Raw genomic sequence first — 23,913 nt, forward strand, 5'->3', positions numbered from 1 at the left:
TTCAGCCCAGGTCTTCATCTCAGGGTTGTGAGTTCAAGCCCTGTGTTGGCAATCTACTAAAAAAAAAAAAAAAAAAAAAAAAAAAAAGTCTTTGATTTTAGGAAATAACTATTTAAAAGTTTTTAGGGCTAAAGGAACATCATGCTTTCAGGTCATTCTAAAAGGATCCAGAAAAAAAATTACTGTTTTTTTTCTTGTATGTAACAAGAGAGAATGATAAAGCAAATGTGTTTGAATGCTAGCATCTGAGTAATACAGGTGAAGGCTATTCAGGAATTCTTTGCTCTATTCTTGCAAAATTTCTCTAAATCTTAATTATTTTAAAATTAAAAGCTGGGATGCCTGGGTGGCTCAGTTGGTTAAGCGGCTGCCTTCGGCTCAGGTCATGATCCCAGTGTCCTGGGATTGAGTCCCACGTCGGGGTCCTTGCTTGGCAGGGAGCCTGCTTTTCCCCCTCTGCCTCTGCCTACTACTCTGTCTGCCTGTGCTCGCTCGCTCACACTCTCTCTCTCTCTCTAACAAATAAAAAAAATTAAAAAAAATTAAAAGCTTACGGGGCGCCTGGGTGGCTCAGTGGGTTAAGTCTCTGCCTTCGGCCCAGGTCATGATCTCAGGTTCCTGGGATCGAGCCCCACATCAGGCTTTCTGCTCAGTGGGGAGCCTGCTTCCTCCTCTCTCTCTGCCAGCCTCTCTGCCTACTTGTGATCTCTGTCTGTCAAATAAATAAATAAAATCTTAAAAAAATGAATAAATAAAATCTTTTTAAAAAAATAAAAATAAAAAATAAAAAGCTTAGAGGGGCAATGGGTGTCTCAATCATAAAGTGTCTGCCTTCAGCTCAGGTCATGTTCCCAGGGTCCTGGGAACAAGACCCGCATCGGGCTCCCTGCTCAGCAAGAAGCCTGCTTCTCCCTCTCCCTCTGACCCTGCTTGTGTCCCCTCTCACTGTCTCTGTCAAATAAAGAAAATCTTAAAATAAAATAAAATGCTTAGGTTGAAGACACTTGGGTGAGATTAGAAACAGAACAGATACCCTACCACAATGACAGAAGCATTCTGTAGTTTGCAAGTGCTCTGAGAGATTATCCATTGGAAGCTGAAGGCTGACACACAGAACTGATGTTACTGCTATTTGATGCTTAGAAACCAAGGATCAGAAGGTCTAAATGACTTGTATGGTAGGTACAAGGTAATGGTAAGGCTGACCCAAAACCTGGTTTGCTAAACTACCCTCCTAAACTCTACTCCTCTTTTGAGGCTTAAGTTAATTACTAGCTCCTTCATGATTCTTTCCAACTCCCACAAACTTCACCCTTCACCTCTCATTAAACAATGTTCATTTTCTAATTATTTCAGATGTTAATCTCATTCTTCCAAATAGGACTGATTGCTGCTCTGAGGGCAAAAACCAGTTCTACTTGTATTGTACACCCCAGCATTGGGCACTGCAATTAAATTCCTGCTTCTTTGCTTTTATTAACACTTTAACTCTATCACTAACCACCAGAGAGGCATTCTTTTCACTCTTACTTTTACCCACATTCTGGTTAAGGACCATCCTACTTCAGTCTCCAATACCTACTTGTGTAAGCACTTTATTTCTCTTAAGGCTCCATCTCCTCATTTATAAGAAGTCTCAAACTGTACCTCCTCCCCAGGGGTGTTGTGAAAGTTAAATTAAGTAATGCAGAGAAAGTGCTTAACAGATGTATATAATGTATACACTCATTGTTAGCTACAAGACAGGTACAAAACACTGCTCTAAAGCTAAGGTTAGGACACAAAGGTTCCAACTGAAGGGACAACCTACAGTAGAAAACAGAACTGATGCAGCTCTTTGAGTGGAAAACAGTTTGGAGGTTCCTCAAAAAAAGTAAAGATACAACTACCAGTGAGCCAGTAATCCCACTTCTGGGTATACAACCAAAGGAAATAAAACCAAGGTATCAAAAAGGTTATCTGCACTTCCATGTTGACTGCAGCATGATTCACAATAGCCAAGATATGGAAACAGCCCAAGTGTCCACCAGTGAATGATGTAGATGTGGCACACATGTGTCAATGTTGTGTGTCTCTACACATGATGGAGTATTATTCAGCCACAAGAAAGAAGGAAATTTCTGCCATTTCCAACAACCTGGATGTGCCATTAGGGCACTGTGCTAAGTGAAGTCAGTCAGACAGAGAAAGACAAATACTGCGTATCACTTTACATGGAATCTAAAAAAAGATGAACTTGTAGAAACAAAGTAAAACAGTGATTACCAGGGACATGGAATGGGAGAACTGGGGAGATGCTGTCACAGTATACAAACTTTCAACTAGAATAGAAGTTCTAGAAATCTAATGAATAGAATAGTGATCACAGCCAACAAAACTATTATATACTTCAAAGTTGCTAAAAGACTAGATCTCAAATGTTCTCACCAAAAAGAAATGCTAATTATGTGACATGACAGAGGTGTTAGCTAACACCATAGCGGTAATCATACCGCAATACATAAACATATCGTATCAGCACATTCTACACCTTCAACTTACACACAGATTCCAGTATCTTTAAAACAAAAAACAAAAAAAATAAAAAACAGCACACAAGGGCAATGCACTAACCACTGGGGGGCGGGGGGTGGATGAGTTGTCAATTATATCCATATAAAGCTGGAAAAAATTAAAATTAAAAAGCAAAAATGAAAACAGAACTCAATACATAAGAACAATTATTATAGCACAATGAAGAATAAGATAGATGCCAGAACAATTCAAGACCCCAGATTCCAAACCAGACCAAACCAAGTACCAAGTACCAAGTACCAAAAAAAGACAAAGATACCAAAACTCCAGACCAAACTCTTATGAATATAGACACCAAAATCTTCAACAGAAGACTAATAAATTGAACCAGCAACATATAAACAGGACTAATGACCATGCTCAAAGGAGATTTACCCCAGGAATTCAAGGTTGGTTTAACATATGAAAATCAATATACTACAACATGTTAACAGAACAAAGGACTGAAACTACATGATCTCACTAGATACAGAAAAAGCATTTGACAAAATCCACCCTTTCATGACAAGACAAAAACACTCAAACTAGAAATAGAAGGAAACTTCCTTAACCTAATAAAGGGCATCAACAAAAGCCCACAGATCACAACACACATAACAGTTAAAACTGAAAGCTTTTCCTCCAAGATGAGAATTGAGACAAGAATGTCTGCTCTTGCCATTTCTAGTCAACACTGTACAGTAGGTTCCATTCAGAAAAACTGAGCAAGAAAAATACGTAAAAGGCATTGAGATTGGAAAGGAAATTGTAAAACCACCTCTATTTGCTGATGATACAGTGTTACAGAGGGAGAGTACTAAAGAATACACACACACACTGACTACAAGAAATAATAAAGTTTGGCACAGCTGCAGGATACAGGATCAACATACAATATCAACTGATTGGGGCACGTGGGTGGCTCAGTCAGTTAAGCATCCAACTCTTGATTTCAGCCCAGGTCACGATCTCTTAGTCATGAGATCAAGCCCCGCATTGGGCTCCACGCTGAGTGTGGAAGTCTGCTTAGGATTCGCTCTCCCTCTGCCATCCCCTACGCCCCCCACCCCACCGTGTGAGAGCACTCACACACTCTCTTAAAAAAAAAAAAAAAATCAATTGTCTGATGTGCTATAACATAGATGAACCTTGAGGACATTATGCTAAGGGAAGTAAGTTAGTCACAAAAGGACAAAAATTGCACAATTCCACTCATATAAGGCACCTAGAACAGTTAAATTCACAGAGACAGAAAACAGTATACTGGTTGCCAGGAGTTGAGAGGATGGAAGAATGGGGAGTTGTTTTTTAACAGGTACAGAGTTTCAATTTTGTAAGATGAGAAGAGTTGTGGAGACTGATAGTGGTGACATTTGCACAACACTATGAAAATATAGTTAATGTCACTGAAATGTACACTCAGAATTGGTTAAGATGGTAAACTGGACATAACAAAATTTTAAACTTTTGTGCTTCAAGGGACATCAAGAAAAAAGGCAACCCATTGAGTGGGAGAAAATATTTGTAAATCATGTATCTAATAAAGGACTTGTATCTAGAATATATAAAGAACCCTTATATGGCACTGGCTAGCTAGTTTATAGGGCATGAGACTTCTGATCTCGTTTGATCTCAGGGTTGTAAATTTAAGTCCCATGTTGGGTGTACAGATTAAAGATTTTTTTTTTTAAATTCGTTTGATGGGGTCAGGGGGCGGGGGGGGGTGTCACTGGGAGAAGGCGAAACAGGCCCCTTGCTGAGCAGTGAGCTCAACATGGGGCTCAATCCCAGGACCCCGAGATCATGATCTGAACCGAATGGAGACGTTTAACCAACTGAGCCACCCAGGAGCCCCTTGAAAGGACTTAAAAATAAAATCTTAAAAAGAAAAATTCTTGTAACTCAACAACAGAAAAATGACCAACTTTTAAAATGGACACAGGATCTGAATAGACATTTCCCCAAATCAGACACATAAATGGCCAATAAGCAGGCAAAAAGATGTTCACGTCATTAGTTATTAGGGAAATGCAAACCAAAACCACAATGACATACCACTTCACATGAAGATAATGAAAACAAACAGTAACAAGTGTTGTTGGTAAGGAGAAACCGGAGCCCTCATACATCACAGTAGAATGGCTCAGATACTTTGGAAACAGTCTGGCAGTTCCTCACAAAGTTAAACACAGAATTACCACCAGCAATTCTGCTTCCAGGTACGTGCCCAGGTGAATTGAAAGCATTATGGTCACTTACCCAGGAATGTTCATATCATTGTTTTTCATGACAGCCCTAAAGGGAAAACCCTAATAGTGCTCATCAACTGATGAATGGATAAAGAAAATGTGGTACGTCACAGTGCCTGGCTGGCTCCATCAGAGAAGCATGGGACTCTTGATGTTGGGGTTGTGAGTTCAAGCCCCACATCGAGCATAGAGATTACTTAAAAAACAAAGAAAAAAAAATTTTTTTAATGTGGTATGGGGTGCCTGGGTGGCTTAGTTGGTTAAGCATCTACCTTCAGCCCAGGCTGTGGTCCCAGTGTCCTGGGATTGAGTCCCACATCGGGCTCCCGGATCAGCGGGCAGCGTGCTTCTCCCTCTCTCTGCTGCTCACCCTGCTTGTAGTCTCTTGTTCTGCCACTCCCCCCTGCTTGTGCTCTCTCCTCTAACAAATAAAATATTTTTTTAAAAACGTGGCATAGGGGCGCCTGGGTGGCTCAGTGGATTAAAGCCTCTGCCTTCGGCTCAGGTCATGATCCCAGGGTCCTAGGACTGAGCCCCACACTGGGCTCTCTGCTCAGCAGGGAGCCTGTTTCCCCTCCTCTCTCTCTGCCTGCCTCTCGGCCTACTTGTGGTCTCTGTCAAATAAATAAATAAAATCTTTGAAAAAGAAATGTGGTACAGATATAAAATGGAGTATTTTTCACACTTAGAAAGAAACAAGTACTGATACATGCTACAACATGAATGAGCCCTGAAAACATGCTAAGTAAAAGACAAGACATAAAGACCATGTATTATATGATCCCACTTATATGAAATGTCCAGAATGGGCCAATCCATTGTAGATTAGTGGCTGCCAGGGGTTCTGGGTAGGGGTGATGACTGCACAACTCCATATACGAAAAACCACTGAATCATATACTTTAAAAGGATGGATTTATGGTTTATGTTAATTTCATCTCAATAAAGCTGCTATTAAAAAGTTGAGGGAAGGGGCGTCTGGGTGGCTTAGTTGGTTAAGCATCTGCCTTTAGCTCAGATCATGATCCTGGGGTCCTGGGACTGAGTCCTGCACTGGGCGCCCTGCTCAGTAGAGAGTCTACTTCTCCCTCTGCCTCTACCCCTCCCCACTGCTCATGTTCTCTTACTCTCTCCCTCTCAAATAAATAAATACAATCTTTTTTTAAAAAGATTGTATTTAGGGGTGCCTGGGTGGCTCAGTGGGTTAAAGCCTCTGCCTTCAGCTCAGGTCATGATCCCAGGGTCCTGGGATCGAGCCCCACATCGGGCTCTCTGCTCAGCGGGGAGCCTTGCTTTCTCCTCTCTCTCGGTCTACTTGTGATCTCTGTCTGTCAAATAAATAAATAAATAAAATCTTAAAAAAAAAAAAAAGATTGTATTTATTTATTTGACAGAGAGACACAGAGAGAGGGAATACAAGCAGGGGGAGTGGAGAGAGAAGGTGGCTTCCCGCTGAGCAGGGACCTGATGTGGGGCTTGATCCCAGGATCCCAGGATCATGACCTGAGCAGAAGGCAGATGCTTAAGAACCATTAATAATAAATTAATTATTTAATTAATAAATAAATTTAAAAAAAAAAAAAGAAAAAAAGTTGCGGCAGTGTAGAAGATGCACTTGATGCCCCTTCCTATCTTTTACATGGTAAGAGTCTCAGGTACGCATATGTCTCACAACACCTGGAGCTTCACAAGTAGAACACTATGTAAAACCTATGTCTCTGACATCCTTTGTATGGTCAATTATCAAACAGTGAAGTAATGCTTAAAAACACATTTAAAAGCACTGCATATTTGAGCACCACATAGTACTATTTCCTTGTGTTTTAGAGGGCTACCTCAAAAGAATAAGACCAAAGTCAACAAAACACAGATGTCAAAATTATAAAAATATTCAATTATCACTGCGGCAAGCTGTTCAGTAAATGCTAGCTGCCTCAAATCCCTTAGTAAGAACAGCAAAACAAGTGACTCGGTTTAATCTTGTTGGTTATTATACCAAATCCAATCAATCACTGTTTGCAGAAATTATCTTTTAAGGTTCAAAGTATAAAATTCCTTAACCGAGTTTCAATCGGTTGTTAACATTCCATCTGAAGCGGGAAGTCAGCTGAGTCATCCACATATAACAGACTGCTGCAGATTCAAAATGTTCTTCCCTAGTTACAAGAGTAGAAAGGCTAGGATTTCTGCTTCATAGCCAACTCACACACCCAGAGTATGCAAATTGTTTTAAAAATAAGACCACCTTCATAGGAAATTTAAGCTATATTTATTTCCATGGGTCTTGTTTTTTTTTTGTTTTTTTTTTTTTTTTTTTTTAAGAGAGAAACTATGCCTTTGTCGAACATTACTTTCTCTCTTTGAGGCTTAAAATCTTTTCATTGCCACTGTTCAGCTCCTCTGATATCCTCCTTGTAACATGTTGTTTCTTACTCTTTGGAGAGCCATGACCCTTTGAAAGCAGATAAATGCTAAGAACCATCTTTTTTTTTTTTTTTTTTTAAAGCACATATTCGATTTTTCAAAGTACTTCATACCATCTGTATCCCTGTATAAAATCCAGGATGAGAATCTCTGTTCAGTGGGACATCCTTTTTCAGGATGCAGATTGCAAGCCCTGTTTTATTTTCTGACCCAGGTTATCAGTTTATCAGTGGTGAAAGCTGAAAACAAGCAGCTTTCATGTCTAACAATTAGGGAGCTACCTCCAGAACGACCCTTCAAAAAAGTGCAATTGTCACAAGCGATCAGTTTAAATATGAAGACGTGTAATTACTGTAACCTCAACTATTTAAAATTATATCTCAGTTTGACCTAATTGTTGGCATGTCTGAAAATGAAAGAAACAATGAGTGAGCAGGAAGGTAAAAGTACTGGGTCCACTTTCAGCTAATTTGCTTAAAAATGGTGGGGGAAGGAGCCCGATGTGCTGTCCTGAGAGCACATAACCTATACATTATTCCTGCCAAAAAGGTTTCACTGTGGGCACCTGGGTGGCTCAGTGGGTTAAGCCTCTGCTTTCGGCTCAGGTCATGATCTCAGGGTCCTGGGATCGAGCCCCGCATCAGGCTCTCTGCTCAGCAGGGAGCCTGCTTCCCCCTCCCTCTCTCTGCCTGCCTCTCTGCCTACTTGTGATCTCTCTCTCTCTGTCAAATTAAAAGAAGAAAAAGAAAAATCTTAAAAAAAAAAAAAAAAAAAAAGGTTTCACTGCATCTAATCCTACAGAAACCATCAGAAAAATCCAAACTTAAGCCTGCAAAAACTAGTCTGGACTACTCCAAAATGTCAGGGTCATGAAGGGGAAAGAAAAGGGTAAGAAGCTGCCTCTGATGTAGGGAAATTACAGACAACTAAAAGCAACTCTGGGTTAGGGAATGAAGGGTCAAAAACCCAACATATTTTTCAAAAAAGTTACTAGGATGGCTGGGAAAATCTGAATAAGGACAGAAGGGCATTGTGACAAAGTTAAACTTACCTGTGAGTGATAATGAGATTGTTATACAGAATGCCCTTATTCTCAGGAGATGTGTGTTGTCTTACTTAAGGATGAATTGGCCACGATAAAACTATATGGCAAAATATTAATAATAGGGAGAGATCCAGATGTTCGCCGCACTAATCTTGCTATTTTGCTGAAGGTTAGAATGATTCTTTAAAAATTTTAAATGGGAGGACATTTTGACTTTGAGTGAGACTGTCATAAGTCATTCTGAGCAGAAAACATACAGCACATTCTATTTTTGTCTCTCCAATCATGGGCAAGACTTCTGAGGTTGCCAGAAAACAGAACTGTAAGGGACTTTAATTTATCCTTGCAGACTTACTTCAGAAGCCCAAAACACAAGAGGTTACAGAGTGGTACTCAGACTTTTTAATGATGTTCATATTTAAATTTTCCAGAGGGCTGTTATGCATTTTTAAATTAAGCTTACAGGTTTTTGATTCATTTATTCTATCAATTGACTACCACACAGCTGCCAAATTAAGCGAGGAAGAAACCTACCAATATGAATTTGTTGGCCTACAAACCGTATCACAGGAAAGCAACAGAAAACCTTAATAAAATTGGAAGTAATTTTTTTTTTCTCAGATAAAGGTGGATGAATTGCCAAAAGTAGGATCCACCTTAGCTAGACAGACCTAATGCTCTGGTTTATTCCTGCTGTCCCTAATCTTTTCTTATTTAGCACCTGTCCCAGGAAAAAGTGCCTCAGATAACAATGTCCAAATTTAGATGCTACATTATATGGCACTACAGCATCTTTAACAATTTTTCTTAAATGATGGTGTATAATAGTTGGTTTAGGGAGGAAAAATCAGCTAACATGAAGTGTTAAACTTTTTCGTAAGACAATATACTCTACATTATAGAAATAAATTAATTACTAAAATGGGCACAAAATACATTAAGTGTTCTTACATTTTCAGAAAGAAATGAGAAATCAAAGTTATTTTTCTATTACGCATTATAAAATAAAATATTGCACATTTGCAAGACCTCAGTAGTTAAGAGTCAAAAGACCTGTTGGAATCCCAGCTCCATCACTTGAGAGAATATAACTTTGATTGAGTTACTGGATCTGTCTTAAACCATAGCTTTCTGACTCGTAAAATGGAAGAGATCAGAATCCTGGCTGGTCTCTCTAATCTCACGGTCCAGCTCTAAATACTGAATGATTCTATGCCTTTGGGCTCCAAAATATTTTTTAAAATTAGATCAGTTGCCTCGGATTTTTTTTTACAACTAGCAAATGTAACTTACCATATTCTCTTACCAAACTCCTATTTCTGTTCTGACCTCTCTTCTGTTCCGAGGCTGGGTCAATCTCTCATTCACCCACGATGTTTAAACCCCTCTCACAACTAATCCCAGCTTAGTTGACTGCCAAATCCCAGATTCCACTTTCTCAGTATCTCCCACTCTCAGCTCTTTTCTCCCAACACTGTAATTCAGGTCTTCATCAACACCTGCCTTATTCTATCATACCACACCACCTTACCCAAAAGCATGGAATAGCTCCATACTACCAACAAGATCTACGCCACAAGATCTAAATCCTCAACCTAATACTCAAGAACCTCTGCATCTGGCCCTGCTCTTCCGCACCAATCCAAACTACCCACTGCTATTTCAAACTCCCTGTACTTCCTGGGATTCTGTACCACTAGTTCTGTTGTTCTTACTTTGCCCTTTTCTCTGCCTTTCCAAATTGAGTTCATCCTTTAAACTTCAGTTCTAGGGGTGCCTGAGTGGCTCAGTCGGGTAAGCATCTGCCTTCGGTTTAGTCATGATCTCAAGGTCCTGGGATGGAGCCCCGCATCAGGCTCATCTGCTTCTCCCTCTCCTTCTGCCCACCCCCACGATTTTGTACACTCTCAGATAAATAAAATCTTTTCCAAAAAAATTTAAAAAAATAAAGTTCAGTTCCAGTGACCACTCCCACCCCATCACAGTTCCCTTTTTTGAATGCCCATGATAATGACATAAAGTGACACATTTTAACGGCCAACAGTGTTATTTAAAAATATAGTTTACCCCAGGTAGTAAACTAAATTTCTCTTCTGCCAATTTTGTTTAACTGGTACTGGCTACCTGGCACACTGTCTTGAGGATTCGCCACTTAGCAGTGGGAAAGGAGAATGGCAACACAACGCCAACATTCAGAAACTAGAAGGTTCAATCTAGGGGCCCACACAATAGGATTTGTACTTCCAATGTATTAAAAGATGTCAAAATTAACGTTTAAATATTTAGCATTAAAATTTCATACGTTTGGTTCTCTGCAGGGAATATGAAGATCTAGAATGACAGTTCTCAACTGGGGGTGATTTTGCCCCCCAGAGAACATTTAGCAATATCTAAAGACATTTCTGAATGTTAAAACTGGGAGGGAGTGCTACAGGCAGATGCTGCTGACGGTCCCACAAGGCACACGGCAGACCTCACAATAATAAATTATCTGGTCCAAAATGTCAACAGAGCCCAAGTTAAGAAACTCTGATCTAGAAGTATCAAATGTACCTGTGGGTTCTGCCTCCTCAAAGATATTTTCAAGTTTTTCAAGATGAAGAACCATGCCTCTAAAAAGAGACGATACAATATGATCCAAAGCCTGACAGCTCCTCCAAAACCAGTGATGTGGCCTCCTGAAAGTTACTTAACCTCTTTATGCCTCAAAGTCTTCATCTGTAAAACAGGAATAATAGTACCTACCTCACACCATGACCCAGGGATCAGATGAGTCCATGTAAAGTCTTCAGAAAATGTGCCAGGCAGATAGTAAGCATTCAGTACACTTACTACTTCTGTTCTTCCCCTCCCAAGTGCCTAGCCTTGCATTTGGAACATAGAAGTAGCTCAAGAAATGTTTGCTAAAGGAATACAGAATAATGCCTTGATTTCCTGGGGAAAACATAAATGCTTCAAGACATACACACTCTCCTTATTTGGGAAAAAGGAAGCACAAACCTAGAGATGGAGCTGAAGAGAAGCATTTGCCCACCCAATCACACCTCTCCCTCCTTGGACCTTTTAACTTTTAGGCAATGCTACCCTCCCACAGTCCTGATATACTGCCTTGTAATCTCCTTAAAAATTGTTCCTCCTCATTGTGCCTGACTACCAACTGCAGTGTAGAGCTATCCTTAAATATGGAATGAGATGGTAACTTAACCCCTACACCATCTACTTTGTATTAGTTATTCATGTACATATGACAGTCTTCCTACCAGATTGTACATGCTCTCTGTGGCCAGGGACGACACTGAACTCCTTTTCATACAACCCAGGGGACCTCACACACCTTAGGAACTGACTAGCCCAAATCTCTCATTTTATAGATTACATACAGAGGCTAAGTGATTTGCCAAGAATCAAGGTCATATTGTAAGTGGCAGGGCTGGGATTCAAACTCTGATACATAACTTATATAGAGACTCTACGTTCTCTCCAACTGTAATAGCACATGAAAATTATAACTGGTAAAGGGAATTTTTAATTAAGCCCCAGAAAACCTCCATAGAAATTATACTGATATAGTTACCTGACAAAGCAAAAATGGGAGGAGAAATAGACTCCAAGCTCCCTTCTGCTGCTGAAAATTCAATCTGTTTCTTTAATGGTCTCATATCTTAACATATATTTTTTTTAAGCTTTTGACAACAAAAATTACTAAATGTCTAAAGAACAGTTGTTTAATCAGTGATGTCAGGCTTAATTTCCTTGAACCGGTCCCCATAATTATAAGAAATGATAATTATAAGAAAATCTCTTATTTGGTAAGCCAATGATGCCCACCCTTCACCCACTGAGAAGATTTTTTTTTAACTATCACGTTACCAGATTAATATCTATAAAACTCAAAAAACCAGCATTTGTGATAATTTTATATGGTGAAAAATATTCACATGATTTGAACTGAGTGTTATTAACCTCACCATAAACGTAAAACTTACAATCGTAAAGGACAAACTACATTTAAGACTTAAGATAGGAGAGATTTTATTTTATCCTGTCCAAGTGAAAAAGAAAGCTGCTCACTGATAAGGTTCATCCAGAAGTTTCTCTGAGTTTCCCCATACGATTCAAAAGACAACGGCCAATAAGGACAAGACCGTAAAAAAATGAATTTGAAAAAGAGTTAAATATAATGCAATGTTCTGATGCTTTAAGCAGTTACAGCTCGCTAAAGCTAATCGTTTCCACAAAGGCTACGTTTAAAAATCAAAAAACTCCCTTTGTGGTGGAGATTTAAGTTACCAGTGCAAAAACACTCAGGCCCAGCAGAAACGATAAGCATTTAATGGGAATAGATCTTTAATTATTTTACCAGTTGATAAAAAGAGCACACACCGAACACGACACAAATGTAGTTTCAAAAGAAAACAAAACGCAGTTTATGCTCGGTAAAGTTCAAGGGCAAAACTGTTTCCAGTGCAACAGAATCCGCCTGACTACAATGTGTTGGGGGAAAAAAATGCGAACATAGTATCTTCTTATAAAGGCAACAATTTGAGTTACAAAGTAATAACGGTGAAGCCAAAACAGTTTGACAGCCCGCCATAAGGGCCGCCTCAATCATGAGTCACACAATGCCTGCAACCATTTACAATAGTAATTAATGCACAAGTCCCCTAATTAAATTCTAAAAGGGTGAGAATGCTTTAACTAAGTTTACAAGAATTGCTTTTCGCTGTTTTTTCTTCCCCCAAAGAAAAGAACACACGCGTAATTACGCATCTCCCCGCAATCCCTCCATACAATATTCCCTCCGGCCTCTTCTCCCGAATGCCAATTCCCTGCGTGCGAAAAGAAAATGACACCGGGGAACTTCTAAACCCAGAAAGGACGAACCAGAGTGGAAATACACGATTAATGGGGCGACAGACGGAAGCTCGCCCATCTTACCTGCTAAGATTCCTTTCTACGTCTTTGGTAGCTTTAGCTTCCAATTCTCTGCAAGAGAAAAGAAAAAAGAGAGAGAGAGAGATGCGCGTGAAAACGGAGCCGCTGCGGCAGAGGCTCGCGCCGGGGCGGATGGGGGAGGGGAGGGGAGCCCGGGGGTGCTCACAAAGCTGCGGGGCTGCAGCCCGGACTGCGGGCAGGAGGCGCGGGCGAGGCGCAGCCCCCGGCCCGGCCCCAGCGGCGCAGCGCGGCCCCTCCGGGCCTCCTGCCCGGCCTCCGCAGAGGCGCCCCCACACCCCCCCGCCGGGGACCGAAGTCTCGGGGACGCCCGCCGCCGCCGCTGCCGCCGCCCGCAATCGCGGGCCCTGCGGCAGCGCCCCAGGCTCCTCCCGCCTGGAGGGAGGCCCCCGCCCCACTCACCTCATGTGTGTAAAGTGCACGAGCAAGTGGGGCGCGGCGAGTGAGGCTCGCGAGCCTCAAGCCCTCCGCAGCGCCGCGGGGAGAGGCCCGAGCCGCTGCACCAGCGCCATTTTCTACACCGACCCGCTGCCGCCGCCGCCGCCACCGCCGCCGCCGCAGGCCCCAGACCGGAAGTGAATGCCCTGTTCGGCAACCCCTTCCGGGGCCGCCGCGGCCACCGGCCTCAAGATGGAGGCCCTAGCAACTAACCCCGCAGCCGGGGCAGGCCCTTGGCAACCACCCGGGTGCGGCTCGCGGTCGGCCGCCGGACCTCCCTGAGGGGAGGGTCACCGCCTCCGAGGCGCCCTGCACAGCGGCTGGGGTCCCGCCGAGCCCCGGGCCCAGCCTTCGTCGCCGCGGCCGACTGCGATCCGACTGGAATCCCGCCCCTCCTCCTCCTCCTCCTCCTTCTTTGCTGCGACACAAGTTTCCTTCCCTGCCGCCCGGCCCCTCCCCCACCGAAACACACCAAAAAAAAAAAAAAGGGCTAAACCGCAAATTCTACCCCTGCCGCAGCAAGATGAGCTCGCGCGGCTTTTGAAATCCGGCACTTGTAATTATTTTTGACCTTGGGCCAATTATTTAACCTCTCTGCTCCTCTGCTTCCTCCTCAGGTAAAGAATGCATACCTGAGGCGGACTATAAGCCTTAAAAGCGATTTTTATCCACCGAATTTTGCAGACCGTTTGACTCAGCAATTCCCCTGGCATGAATTTCTGTTCCGAAAACAATCCCGGACATCCACAAATATTTCACCGTCAACATGTTAAGTCCCGGGGATGATGATGGTGAAAAATTGTAAACGGCCAAAATGTCCAACACTCTGAGGTGGCTTTAAAAACTGAATTACTGGCGTGCATTAGGGTACTGCAAAAATGATGGGGAGGAAAAGCAACGGCGTGTGGGAAAGTGGTTACAATAGAGTAAGTGAAAAAGCGGGTTCCAAACTCGCTTCCACGGTAGGAAACATGTAGATACAATACGATACATACGTGTAGTAAAGTAAAAATACCTAAGTGTCCATGGGAGAGTCATACATACCTACAGGTAGATACAGCAATATACTCCCACGTAGATACAATAAGATACATGTGTTCGTGTGTATATGTGGATCTTCTTTCCGTCCTCTCCAAAAGCCTTTTTTTTTTTCCCTCCTAATCAAAAGCTGATCCCTCCTTTGGATGCTTAAAATCCACTCCTTCTCTGAGACCTCACTCTAAGGATCATCCTGTTTTCCTCTTTCTAAACTAAGTCTTTCTTTCCATTGGATTTCAAACATGACCAAATCTCCCCCATTAAAAAAACAAAACCTCCCTTCACTGCCCAGTTCTTACCCTCTCTGAGGGAGATGTGTAATAAATAGGTTAATGAATAAATGAAAGAATGCACAGAAAGTCCTAAAGCACATGCACCAAAATGTTAACTGATGCGGATTTTAATTTTCTTTTATCTGGCTTTTTTATTTTGTTTCATTTTTACACAATGAGCATGTTAAAACACCCCCCCACCCCCCCCCCCCCCCCCCCCCCACACACACAAATTTTAAAAAACCAGGTTTATAGGAGTGCCTGGCTTGTTCACTTGGTGGAGCATATGACTCTTGATCTTGGGGTTGTAAGTTGGTGTCCCACATTGAGTGTAAAGATTAAAAAATAAAATTTCTTTTAACAGAGGGCCAGAGGGAAGAGGGAAGGACAGGGAAGAGAGAAAATCTTAGGCAGGCTCCAAGCCCAGCACTGAGCCCAAGGCAGGGCTTGGCCTCAGGAGCCTGAGATCATGACCCCTGCCGAAATCAAGAAAACAACACTTAACCAACTGAGCCATCTAAGGCACCCCAAAAATAAAATCTTTAAAAAAAAAAAGTCATGTGGGGCGCCCGGGTGGCTTAGTTAAGTATCAGATTCTTGATTTTGGCTCAGGTCATGATCTCTGGGTCCTGATCTTGGGAGTCTGGGATTAAGCCTTTGTGGGACCCCCTCCTCAGTGGGGAGCCTGCTTCTCCCTCTCCCTCTGGCTCTCCCCCTGCTTGTGCACTTTCTGTCTGTCAAAGTGTTAAAAAAAAAAAAAAAGATTTACACAATGTGAAATGTAAAGGGCACCAAATAAATGCTAAGTGACTTCTTTTCTGGCCATCATCCCTAAGGTCCATAGATATATATATTTGGTTTGGTTTTTTTTTTATGGTTCTTTCTACTTGAAATGTTACAAATTATGTCATTTCTTTAGGAGTTAAAAGATAAGAACATGTATGTATAGCACAGTGTGCTTTCATGCCAGGTTTATGAATAATTTTCCATGACAGCATAACAGCATAAAAACAGTATTTATCAGTATTTACAGAGCTGTTAAGATTAGCTGATTTTTTAAAAAAGATTTTGTTTATTTATTTGACAGAGATCACAAGTAGGCAGAGAGGCAGGCAGAGAGAGAGAGAGAGAGAGAGAGAGAGGAGGAAGCAGGCTCTCCACTGAGCAGAGAGCCCAATGCGGGGCTTGATCCCAGGACCCTGAGATCATGACCTGAGCCGAAGGCAGAGGCTTAACCCACTGTGCCCCCCAGGCACCCCATGATTTTTTTTTTTTTTAATAAACTTCCTTAGGTTTGAATAACCCACTGGTTGTCCATTGGGACATATAGCTATGCCTGGTTTTTGGTTGGGTTTGGTTGTCATAACTGGATGCTACTGGTATCTACTGGGTAGAAGTCAGGGGTTCTGCTAAACATCCTACAATGCAAAGCACAGCCCCACAATACAAGAGTATCTGAACCAAAATGCCATTAGCACCTAAGATTGGGAAACCCTAGAACCAATTCCCAGCCCCAGGGAAGTTGAGAAGGTAGGATTTCTTGGAGATCTTTCCAGTGTGATTTGACATAACCCCTCCAGGGCTGCATTATGAAGCCATGCTAATCACTTTTTAATGAGCTCTTATGCATAGAGGTAGATCAAAGAAGAATGACCTTGTAAGACCAGCAGGGATTCCTTATCAGTAACCTTCTAAGGAATGTTGTCTTCTTAGTATCATTTCCCTTTACTAAAAAAGTAGTCTCTCTTTCTACTATTTCGCATTATCATACATATTCTAGTAACTTCCATTAAAAAAAAATATATTTAACACAATGAGCACTGACTAACATATAGAATTGTTGAATCAGGGGTGTCTGGGTGGCTCACTTGGTTGAGCAGCTGCCTTCCGCTCAGTTCATGATCCCAGGGTCCTGGGATGGAGCCGGCATAGAGCTTCCTGCTCAGTGGGAAGCCTGCTTCTTCCTCTCCCACTCCCCCTGCTTGAGTTCTCTCTCTCTCTCTCTCTCTCTCTCGTTCTCTCTCGATATGTCTCTCTCTGTCCAATATATAAAATCTTAAAAAAAAAGAGAGAGAATTGTTGAATCATTACACTGTATATGTATATTAACTATACTGGAATTAAAATTTAAAAAAAGAAAACACACAAAACAGAGTAAAGGGATAGGTGAAATGGGTGAAGGGGATTAAGAGTACATGTATCATGATGAGCGCTGAGTAACGTACAGAACTGTTGAATCGAATCATATTCTACACCTGATACTAATATAACACTGTATGGTAATTATACTTTATTTTAAAGAAGATATACGTTCAAATGATTTTCTAAAAATATTTCTTGCTCCTCACATGGAGACATGGGTTATTTCTTTGAATGGATTTGCAGACCATTCTGTAATTCATGTAGACAATTGTTTTGAAAACAATAAAGATGTTAAAGTAAAATAAATAAACAAATAAATAAATAAAACAACAAAAACAACAAAAACCAGTTGATGGATCCTCACTCCTCCACAGCTCCTTTTTTCTGCTCTCCTTCTTAGAAAAGCTTCTTGGAAAGTGTTAGAAAAGTGTTCTACTGCTCACCTCCTGTCCACTTTCACCTGACATTGCTTTCATCCACCCAAATTGCTCTTATCAATGTCACAAATGACCCTGAAGCTGTCAAACTCAATGGCAATATTCCTAACCTGGTCTTGGCTTATCTCTTAGCTGTATTTCTGCAACTGGTCACTCCTACCTTCTTTTGAGAGTCTCTTCTCTTGGCTGCCTTGGCAGCCCACTCTCCCTGAAAAATTTTTTTTTTTTTTTTTAGATTTTATTTATTTATTTGACAGAGTGAGAAAGATCACAAGTAGGCAGAGAGGCAGGCACTTGGGGGCGGCGGGGGGGCGGGAGCAGGCTCCCCACTGAGCAGAGAGCTCTGATGCGGGGACTCGATTCCAGGACCCTGAGATCACAACTGGAGCCAAAGGCAGAGGTCCAACCCACTGAGCCACCCAGGTGCCCCTCCCTGAATTTCTTTTTACCTCTCTATCTTTTCCTTTTTTTTGTATCCTTTACCAGCATCTCCCAATATACCAAATAAATGTCAGGATCCCCAAGGCTCCATTCCAGACCTCTTCCCCATGTCTCTCCACTTTCTCCTTGGGATGGATGATCGCATACATTCTCTTATATCTAAATACTGTTTAAATAGAGATGCTTTTCAGACTCCTAGTCTTAGCCTGTATCTCACATGTATATCCCAGAATGCCAAAATGACAGATCACCCATGCAAGAAATATTTATTGAGCACCTACTGTGTGGGCTTTTTACTCTGCCTTTTGTGAGGAACTACTTTGGTGGATTAAATCTAATGGGGCAGAGATAGATATATTTTTTTAAGCAAACTATAAAGTGTATAATTACAAACACAAGTGCACAGAAGGAATGTTGTTCTAAGCAAATGTAAAACAAAGGAACATCACATAGATTATGTGTCCAAAGAAAGTTTCTTTGAAAATGTCAGGCTTTGGGGCACCTGGGTGGTTCAGTGGGTTGGGCCTCTGCCTTTGGCTCAGGTCATGGTCTCAGGGTCCCGGCATCGAGCCCAGCATCGGGCTCTCTGCTTGGTGGGGAGCCTATTTCCCCCCTCTCTGCCTGCCTCTCTGCCTCCTTGTGACCTCTCTTTCTCTGTGTGTCAAATAAATAAATAAAATCTTTAAAAATAGAAAAGAAAAAGAAAATGTCAGGCTTCACTGAGAGCTGAAGGCTGAGGGACAGCCAACCAGGACCCAGGGAATAGGAGAGGAAAGTTCTCAGGCTGGAATTTACATCTGGGCATCTTCCTTATGGATGAAAACAAGCTTTGCACTGCATTTGGCTTTAAATCCTCTGGAGCCACCATTTTTATTTTACTCACATAATCAATTCAGAACAAAACCAGAAACGAGATCTCGTATATAGAGTAATGGGTTTCATTACCACTGCTCATTGAAGTAAGCAAATGCCATTTCCTACAACAAGCGGAGTCCCTAGATTCAATGAATATTAGAATATTTTGTATGGCTCACTGTTGAAGTTTACAGTTTGAGAATTTGGATATAACATGAAATGCCTTTCCAAAAATAACTTTTTATGAAATAAGCTGTAACTATCTCAGAAAACTTCTCACTTCTTCTTAGCATAATAAGAAGCAGGATGTACAAATTTAAATTTAAATTTAAATAAGACCTTTTCTCCATTTGTCTTTCTTCTTTAGGTTCTTGTTTCTTTGGTTTCTGAGGTTACCAGAACATAAATGTTCTCCAACCCTCTCTTCTTTCTCTCACTGGGAGGAGTAAATGACTAGCTTGACTTAGGAAATTATGTGCTTGAAAGAAAATGATTTTTTTTTCCTCCCAAGTCTTTACCAAATGTCATCATGATATATCTATATATGTATTTTTTTAGGCAAAGCTCACTCAGAATATTCTTAAATTTAGAAAATTTTTCACAATAATGTGTAGATGGGAGTTGAAGGCATGAACATGAATTAGATTTCCTGGAGAGAGTATTTATTTTGTTAAAATTTATTTGGCACTTCTTATGTGCCAGGCATGCATTGTTGTAAGTGCTTTACAAATATTAACTAAACATTCATTGTTTTCCTCCCATGACTCCATGAGGTAGGAAGGTGATTCCCATTTTACAGATGAGGATAAATAACTTGCTCAAAGTCACATAAATTGTGGTAGTAAAACCAAGCAATTTGGCTCCCGAGCCCATGTCACTAACCCCTACATTGAGACTGGTTTATCTCAACCATAGTAGACTCTGCAGGACTTTTTTTTAAAGATTTTATTTATTTATTTGACAGACAGAGATCACAAGTAGGCAGAGAGGCAGGCAGAGAGAGAGGAAAAGAAGCAGGTTCCCCGCTGAGCAGAGAGCCTGATGCGGGGCTCTATCCCAGGACCCTGGGATCATGATCTAAGCCGAAGGCAGAGTCTTTAACCCACTGAGGCACCCAGGCACCCCTCTGCAGGACTTTTGATAACAAATATTTTTTTAAAAGATTTTATTTATTTATTTGACAGAGAGATAGAGATCACAAGTAGGTAGAGCAGCAGGCAGAGAGGGGGAGGAAAGCAGGGTCCCCACCAAGCAGAGAGCCCGACTCAGGGCTCGATTCCAGGACTCTGAGATCATGACCTGAGCTGAAGGCAGAGGCTTAACCCACTGAGCCACCCAGGCGCCCCTGATAACACATATTTTATATTTTTTAATACCACCCCTTACTATCTGCAAATGAGCATCATAGGTAATATAATCCACCTAACACATAATTTCAAAACATGTATATAATGAATTATCTCTGATTTAAAAGAGAAATAAGAGAGGGCACCTGGGTGGCTCAGTGGTTAAGCATCTGCCTTCGGCTCAGGTCATGATCCCAGGATCGGGCGATCAAGCCCCATATAGGGATCCCTGTTCCCCCTGCTTGTGTTTCCTCTCTCCCTGTGTCTCTCTCTGTCGAATAAATGAATAAAATCTTTAAAAAGAGAGAGAGAGAGAGAGAAATAAGGGAAACGTAAGTATAAAATAAAATGTCTTTCACCAGGTAAATGCTTGGGAATGGTCTCCACTGGAAGCCTCAGTAAAGCAGGCAGGTGCTAGTAGCTCTGTGTAGAATCCCTACTACAAATGTAGACGGACACGGTGGTGTCACTTCGATTACTCACACACCAAGAACTGTGGTGATATTGGAGGCAAAATTTTTCTAGAATACAAAACAACTCTCAAGTTCTGAAACAACTAGATGGTAATTCTCCTTCAGTCGACGTGGTAATTGCATTAATGTTAGGGTCTATTAAAACTGAAAACGTAAGGAGTTAGGTCCTTGGATAATTATAAACACACCTTCTGCCTGTGTGAGTGTCCAGCGAGAGAGAAGGAATTTCCGTTTTGTGGGACTCTCCAGCATCCACAGCTCCTATCCACTGAATCTTAGCACACCACCACCACTTTGTGACAACCGAAACCACTTTTGGGGCGCCTGGGTGGCTCAGTGGGTTAAGCCTCTGCCTTCGGCTCGGGTCATGATCCCAGAGTCCGGGGATCGAGCCCCACATCGGACTCTCTGCTCGGCAGGGAGCCTGCTTCCCCCTCTCTCTCTGCCTGCCTCTCTGCCTGTTTGTGATCTCTCTCTCTCTCTGTGTGTGTGTCAAATAAATAAATTTTTTTAAAAAAGAAAGAAAGAAACCACTTTTAACGGTTTCCCCAAACCCTCTGAGGAATGGAGGTGAGATATTATTTTATTGAGAACCACTGCTCTGGAATGAGAATATTCTTGAGGAAGTCTGGTACTCCAGGGAAGAAACCAGTGAGGGAGGAGGAAAAACGGGATAACCGTAGTATAATGGGGCCAAGTGATGCCTCCCAGACATCTCAGACTGACATGTCAAAGCTGAGCCTCCTTCCCCCTCCTCCACTCCCTTCCCCCACTACACACAAACATATCCCCAAAGGGACAGTTTTCCTCAGCTCAGTAATAACACTACTAGTCACCGAGAGGCCCAGAAACCTAAGAGTCAGTTTTGACTTTTCCCTCTCCCTCACCCAATGCATCAATAAATTATTCCATCTCCAAACTTCTGTATTTCCCGTCTTCTGTTTCTTCACTGCAACCTCGCTAAAAACTCCACAAATTCTTTCCTTTCTCCCTCTTTTATTTTTTGGTCGTGGTATAGTTTATATAAAATAAAATGCACCCATGTGAAGTGAAAAATTCAATGAGTTTTGGCAAATAAATACACACATGTAACCACTACCACAGTCAATACATAGGACATGTCAATCACCGGAGAATACTCCCTCAGGACCCTTTTCAGTCGCTCATCTGCTACCGGCAACACACACATACACAGGACACCAGAAAACTGTGTTTCTGACTTATATCCCCATAAATGAGCATTGTCAGTTCTAGAACTTATATAAATGGAGTCATACAATGTATCTATCCTCTGTGCCTGGCTTCTCTTGCTCAATATCTGGGAGAGACATTGATGTTGAAAGTATCAGAAGTTTGTTTCTTTTTATTACTGAGAAGTATTCCATTGTTCACCATCTTCCATTGATTGACATTTGGGTTATTTCCAGTTTGGGGTTATCATGAATCCAGCTGCTAAGAACACTCTTGTACACGTCTCTTTTGGGGGATATTCGACATATGTTCTTATTTCTCTTAGATAAATAGCTAGGAACACAACTACTGAATCACAGGAGAAGTGTATAGGAGAGCTTAACTCTATGAGAGACTCTAGAACGTTTCCAAAGTGGTTACACCTGGTTACCATTCCAATCCTGGGAAGAGTTCTATTGCTCCATATCCTTGAACAGGACTGCACATGTTCCCTCTTTACCTCTTGAAATCATTCTCCATGTAGCATCCTTTACGACTTTTTCTTCAAATGAAAACTTAATCATCTTACTCTGCAGCTTAAAATAATTCAAAGACTTTCTAAGGCTCTTGATTCAAAGCCTAACCTCTTTAACATGGTCTGTGGTGCCTCCTCAATGGTATCTCCGGTCATTCCCCCTGCTCTTAAGTCCAGGTAATCCAAGGGCCCTTCTTTCACTTTCTAAAATGTGCCTAGCTCCTTGATGCAGCTCGCTGCTAACCTCCCACTGGAAGGACTTTCTGACCACCACCTGTTAGGTGTCCCAGTGACATATTCCAAAGGCATTCTCTACTCCTTTAATAGCACAAGCACATTTGTGATGTAGTATTTCTGTCATTATTTGTTTAATCTTTGATTCTCTGGATTCTTTGTAAGTTCCAGGAGAGCAAGGACCATGTCTGCCTTCTTCTCACTGTATCTTTAGCATCTATCACAATGCTTCCATTCCTCAGGTATTTTGGCTGCTTAAAATTCCTGGATGGCTCTCTATATTCTATAGGATACTATTGGAAACCCCTTGCCTAGCACAAAAGGCCCTTCAAGACTTCTTACCAACCAAGCCTGCCCAATTTCTTAGAACTCTTATTTTGTGTTCCAGTGATACTGAGTCATTCCTACTCTCTCACATTTTTCAATGCCTCTACGACCTGAACATGTTATTTCTTCTGAGTGGAACACCTCCCTTATTGTCTACCTAATAAACTCCGACCTCAAAGCTTGGTTCAAATGTTTTGATGAGCCCTCCTGGGATTCTCTGGACCTCATAACAACGTAGATGGGATTCAAGTCCCAGTACTAACTTAGACTTCTCTGACTCTTGTCCCCTCCTATTCCGGTGGAAACTCAGCCCTCTGGAGGAACCCCCGTGAGCATTTATGGCTAGAATTGCACATGTTCTCATGATATAATTCATTTTATTCAGACATTGCTGGCATGGAGGGCCTCAGAGAGTGGGGACCTGTCTGTTGGGTTCAGTGCTGTATTTCCTAGGACTTACAGCTGTGCCCCGGAGGTATTAAACATTGAATTAATATTTGTTGAATGATGAAGAATGAATGTCTTTGTTCCAAGCAATTCCATAATGTGTGTCAAGGAGCATCATTGTTCTCCCAGGTATTTGCTTGTTACCATCTTGACTGTCAGCATGAATTAGATTCATCTAAACATCTGCTTGGCTTCTTAGATCTGCTGGGTTTTGCTTTATCTTGCAGCTGCAAACAACATTCTTTCTATAAGGCACTTGTTTTCTGTCAGACCCACTGGGTACCTTCACTGTTTTGTTGAGAAGAAAGTGGGTACTTCTGCCCCTTACCAGGTCGCTCAGACATTCAGTGTTAAAATAATGAGTTATTGGGGTACCTGGCTGGCTCAGTTGGTAGAGCACACAACTCTTGATCTCAGGGTTGTATGTTCCAGCCCCATGTTGGATGTAGAAATTACTTAAAAATAGAATCTTTCACCAAAAAGTCAGTTATTGTTTCCTGATTTTTTTCTATGAATGGACCAAATGATAATGGC

At 41.7% G+C, this 23,913-nt stretch overlaps 1 protein-coding gene across 7 annotated transcripts in view; it reads right to left on the minus strand.

Annotated features, from left to right (window-relative positions):
• The window catches only part of TNRC6A (trinucleotide repeat containing adaptor 6A), a 104,978-nt gene extending 90,188 nt beyond the window's left edge, over positions 1 to 14,790 (minus strand). For 5 of the 7 annotated variants that reach the window (XR_004381079.1, XM_032844050.1, XM_032844051.1 and 2 more), the window contains exons 1-2: positions 14,707 to 14,790; positions 13,210 to 13,257 (exon numbers count right to left, since the gene is read on the minus strand). Coding sequence is in view for 5 of the 7 variants with exons in the window: in XM_032844050.1 (XP_032699941.1) it covers positions 13,210 to 13,257; positions 14,707 to 14,756 (98 nt within the window). In the remaining 2 variants the exon portion in view is untranslated. Of the gene's footprint in view, positions 1 to 10,824; positions 10,990 to 13,209; positions 13,258 to 13,626; positions 13,901 to 14,706 lie in introns of those variants that run through there. The other 2 variants (XM_032844049.1, XM_032844053.1) reach the window with 2 other exon arrangements.
• Positions 14,791 to 23,913: the final 9,123 nt, after the last annotated feature.

Source organism: Lontra canadensis, unplaced genomic scaffold (genome assembly GCF_010015895.1).
Source record: "Lontra canadensis isolate GAN:19392208 unplaced genomic scaffold, GSC_riverotter_1.0 scaffold146, whole genome shotgun sequence".
Taxonomy (NCBI): domain Eukaryota; kingdom Metazoa; phylum Chordata; class Mammalia; order Carnivora; family Mustelidae; genus Lontra; species Lontra canadensis.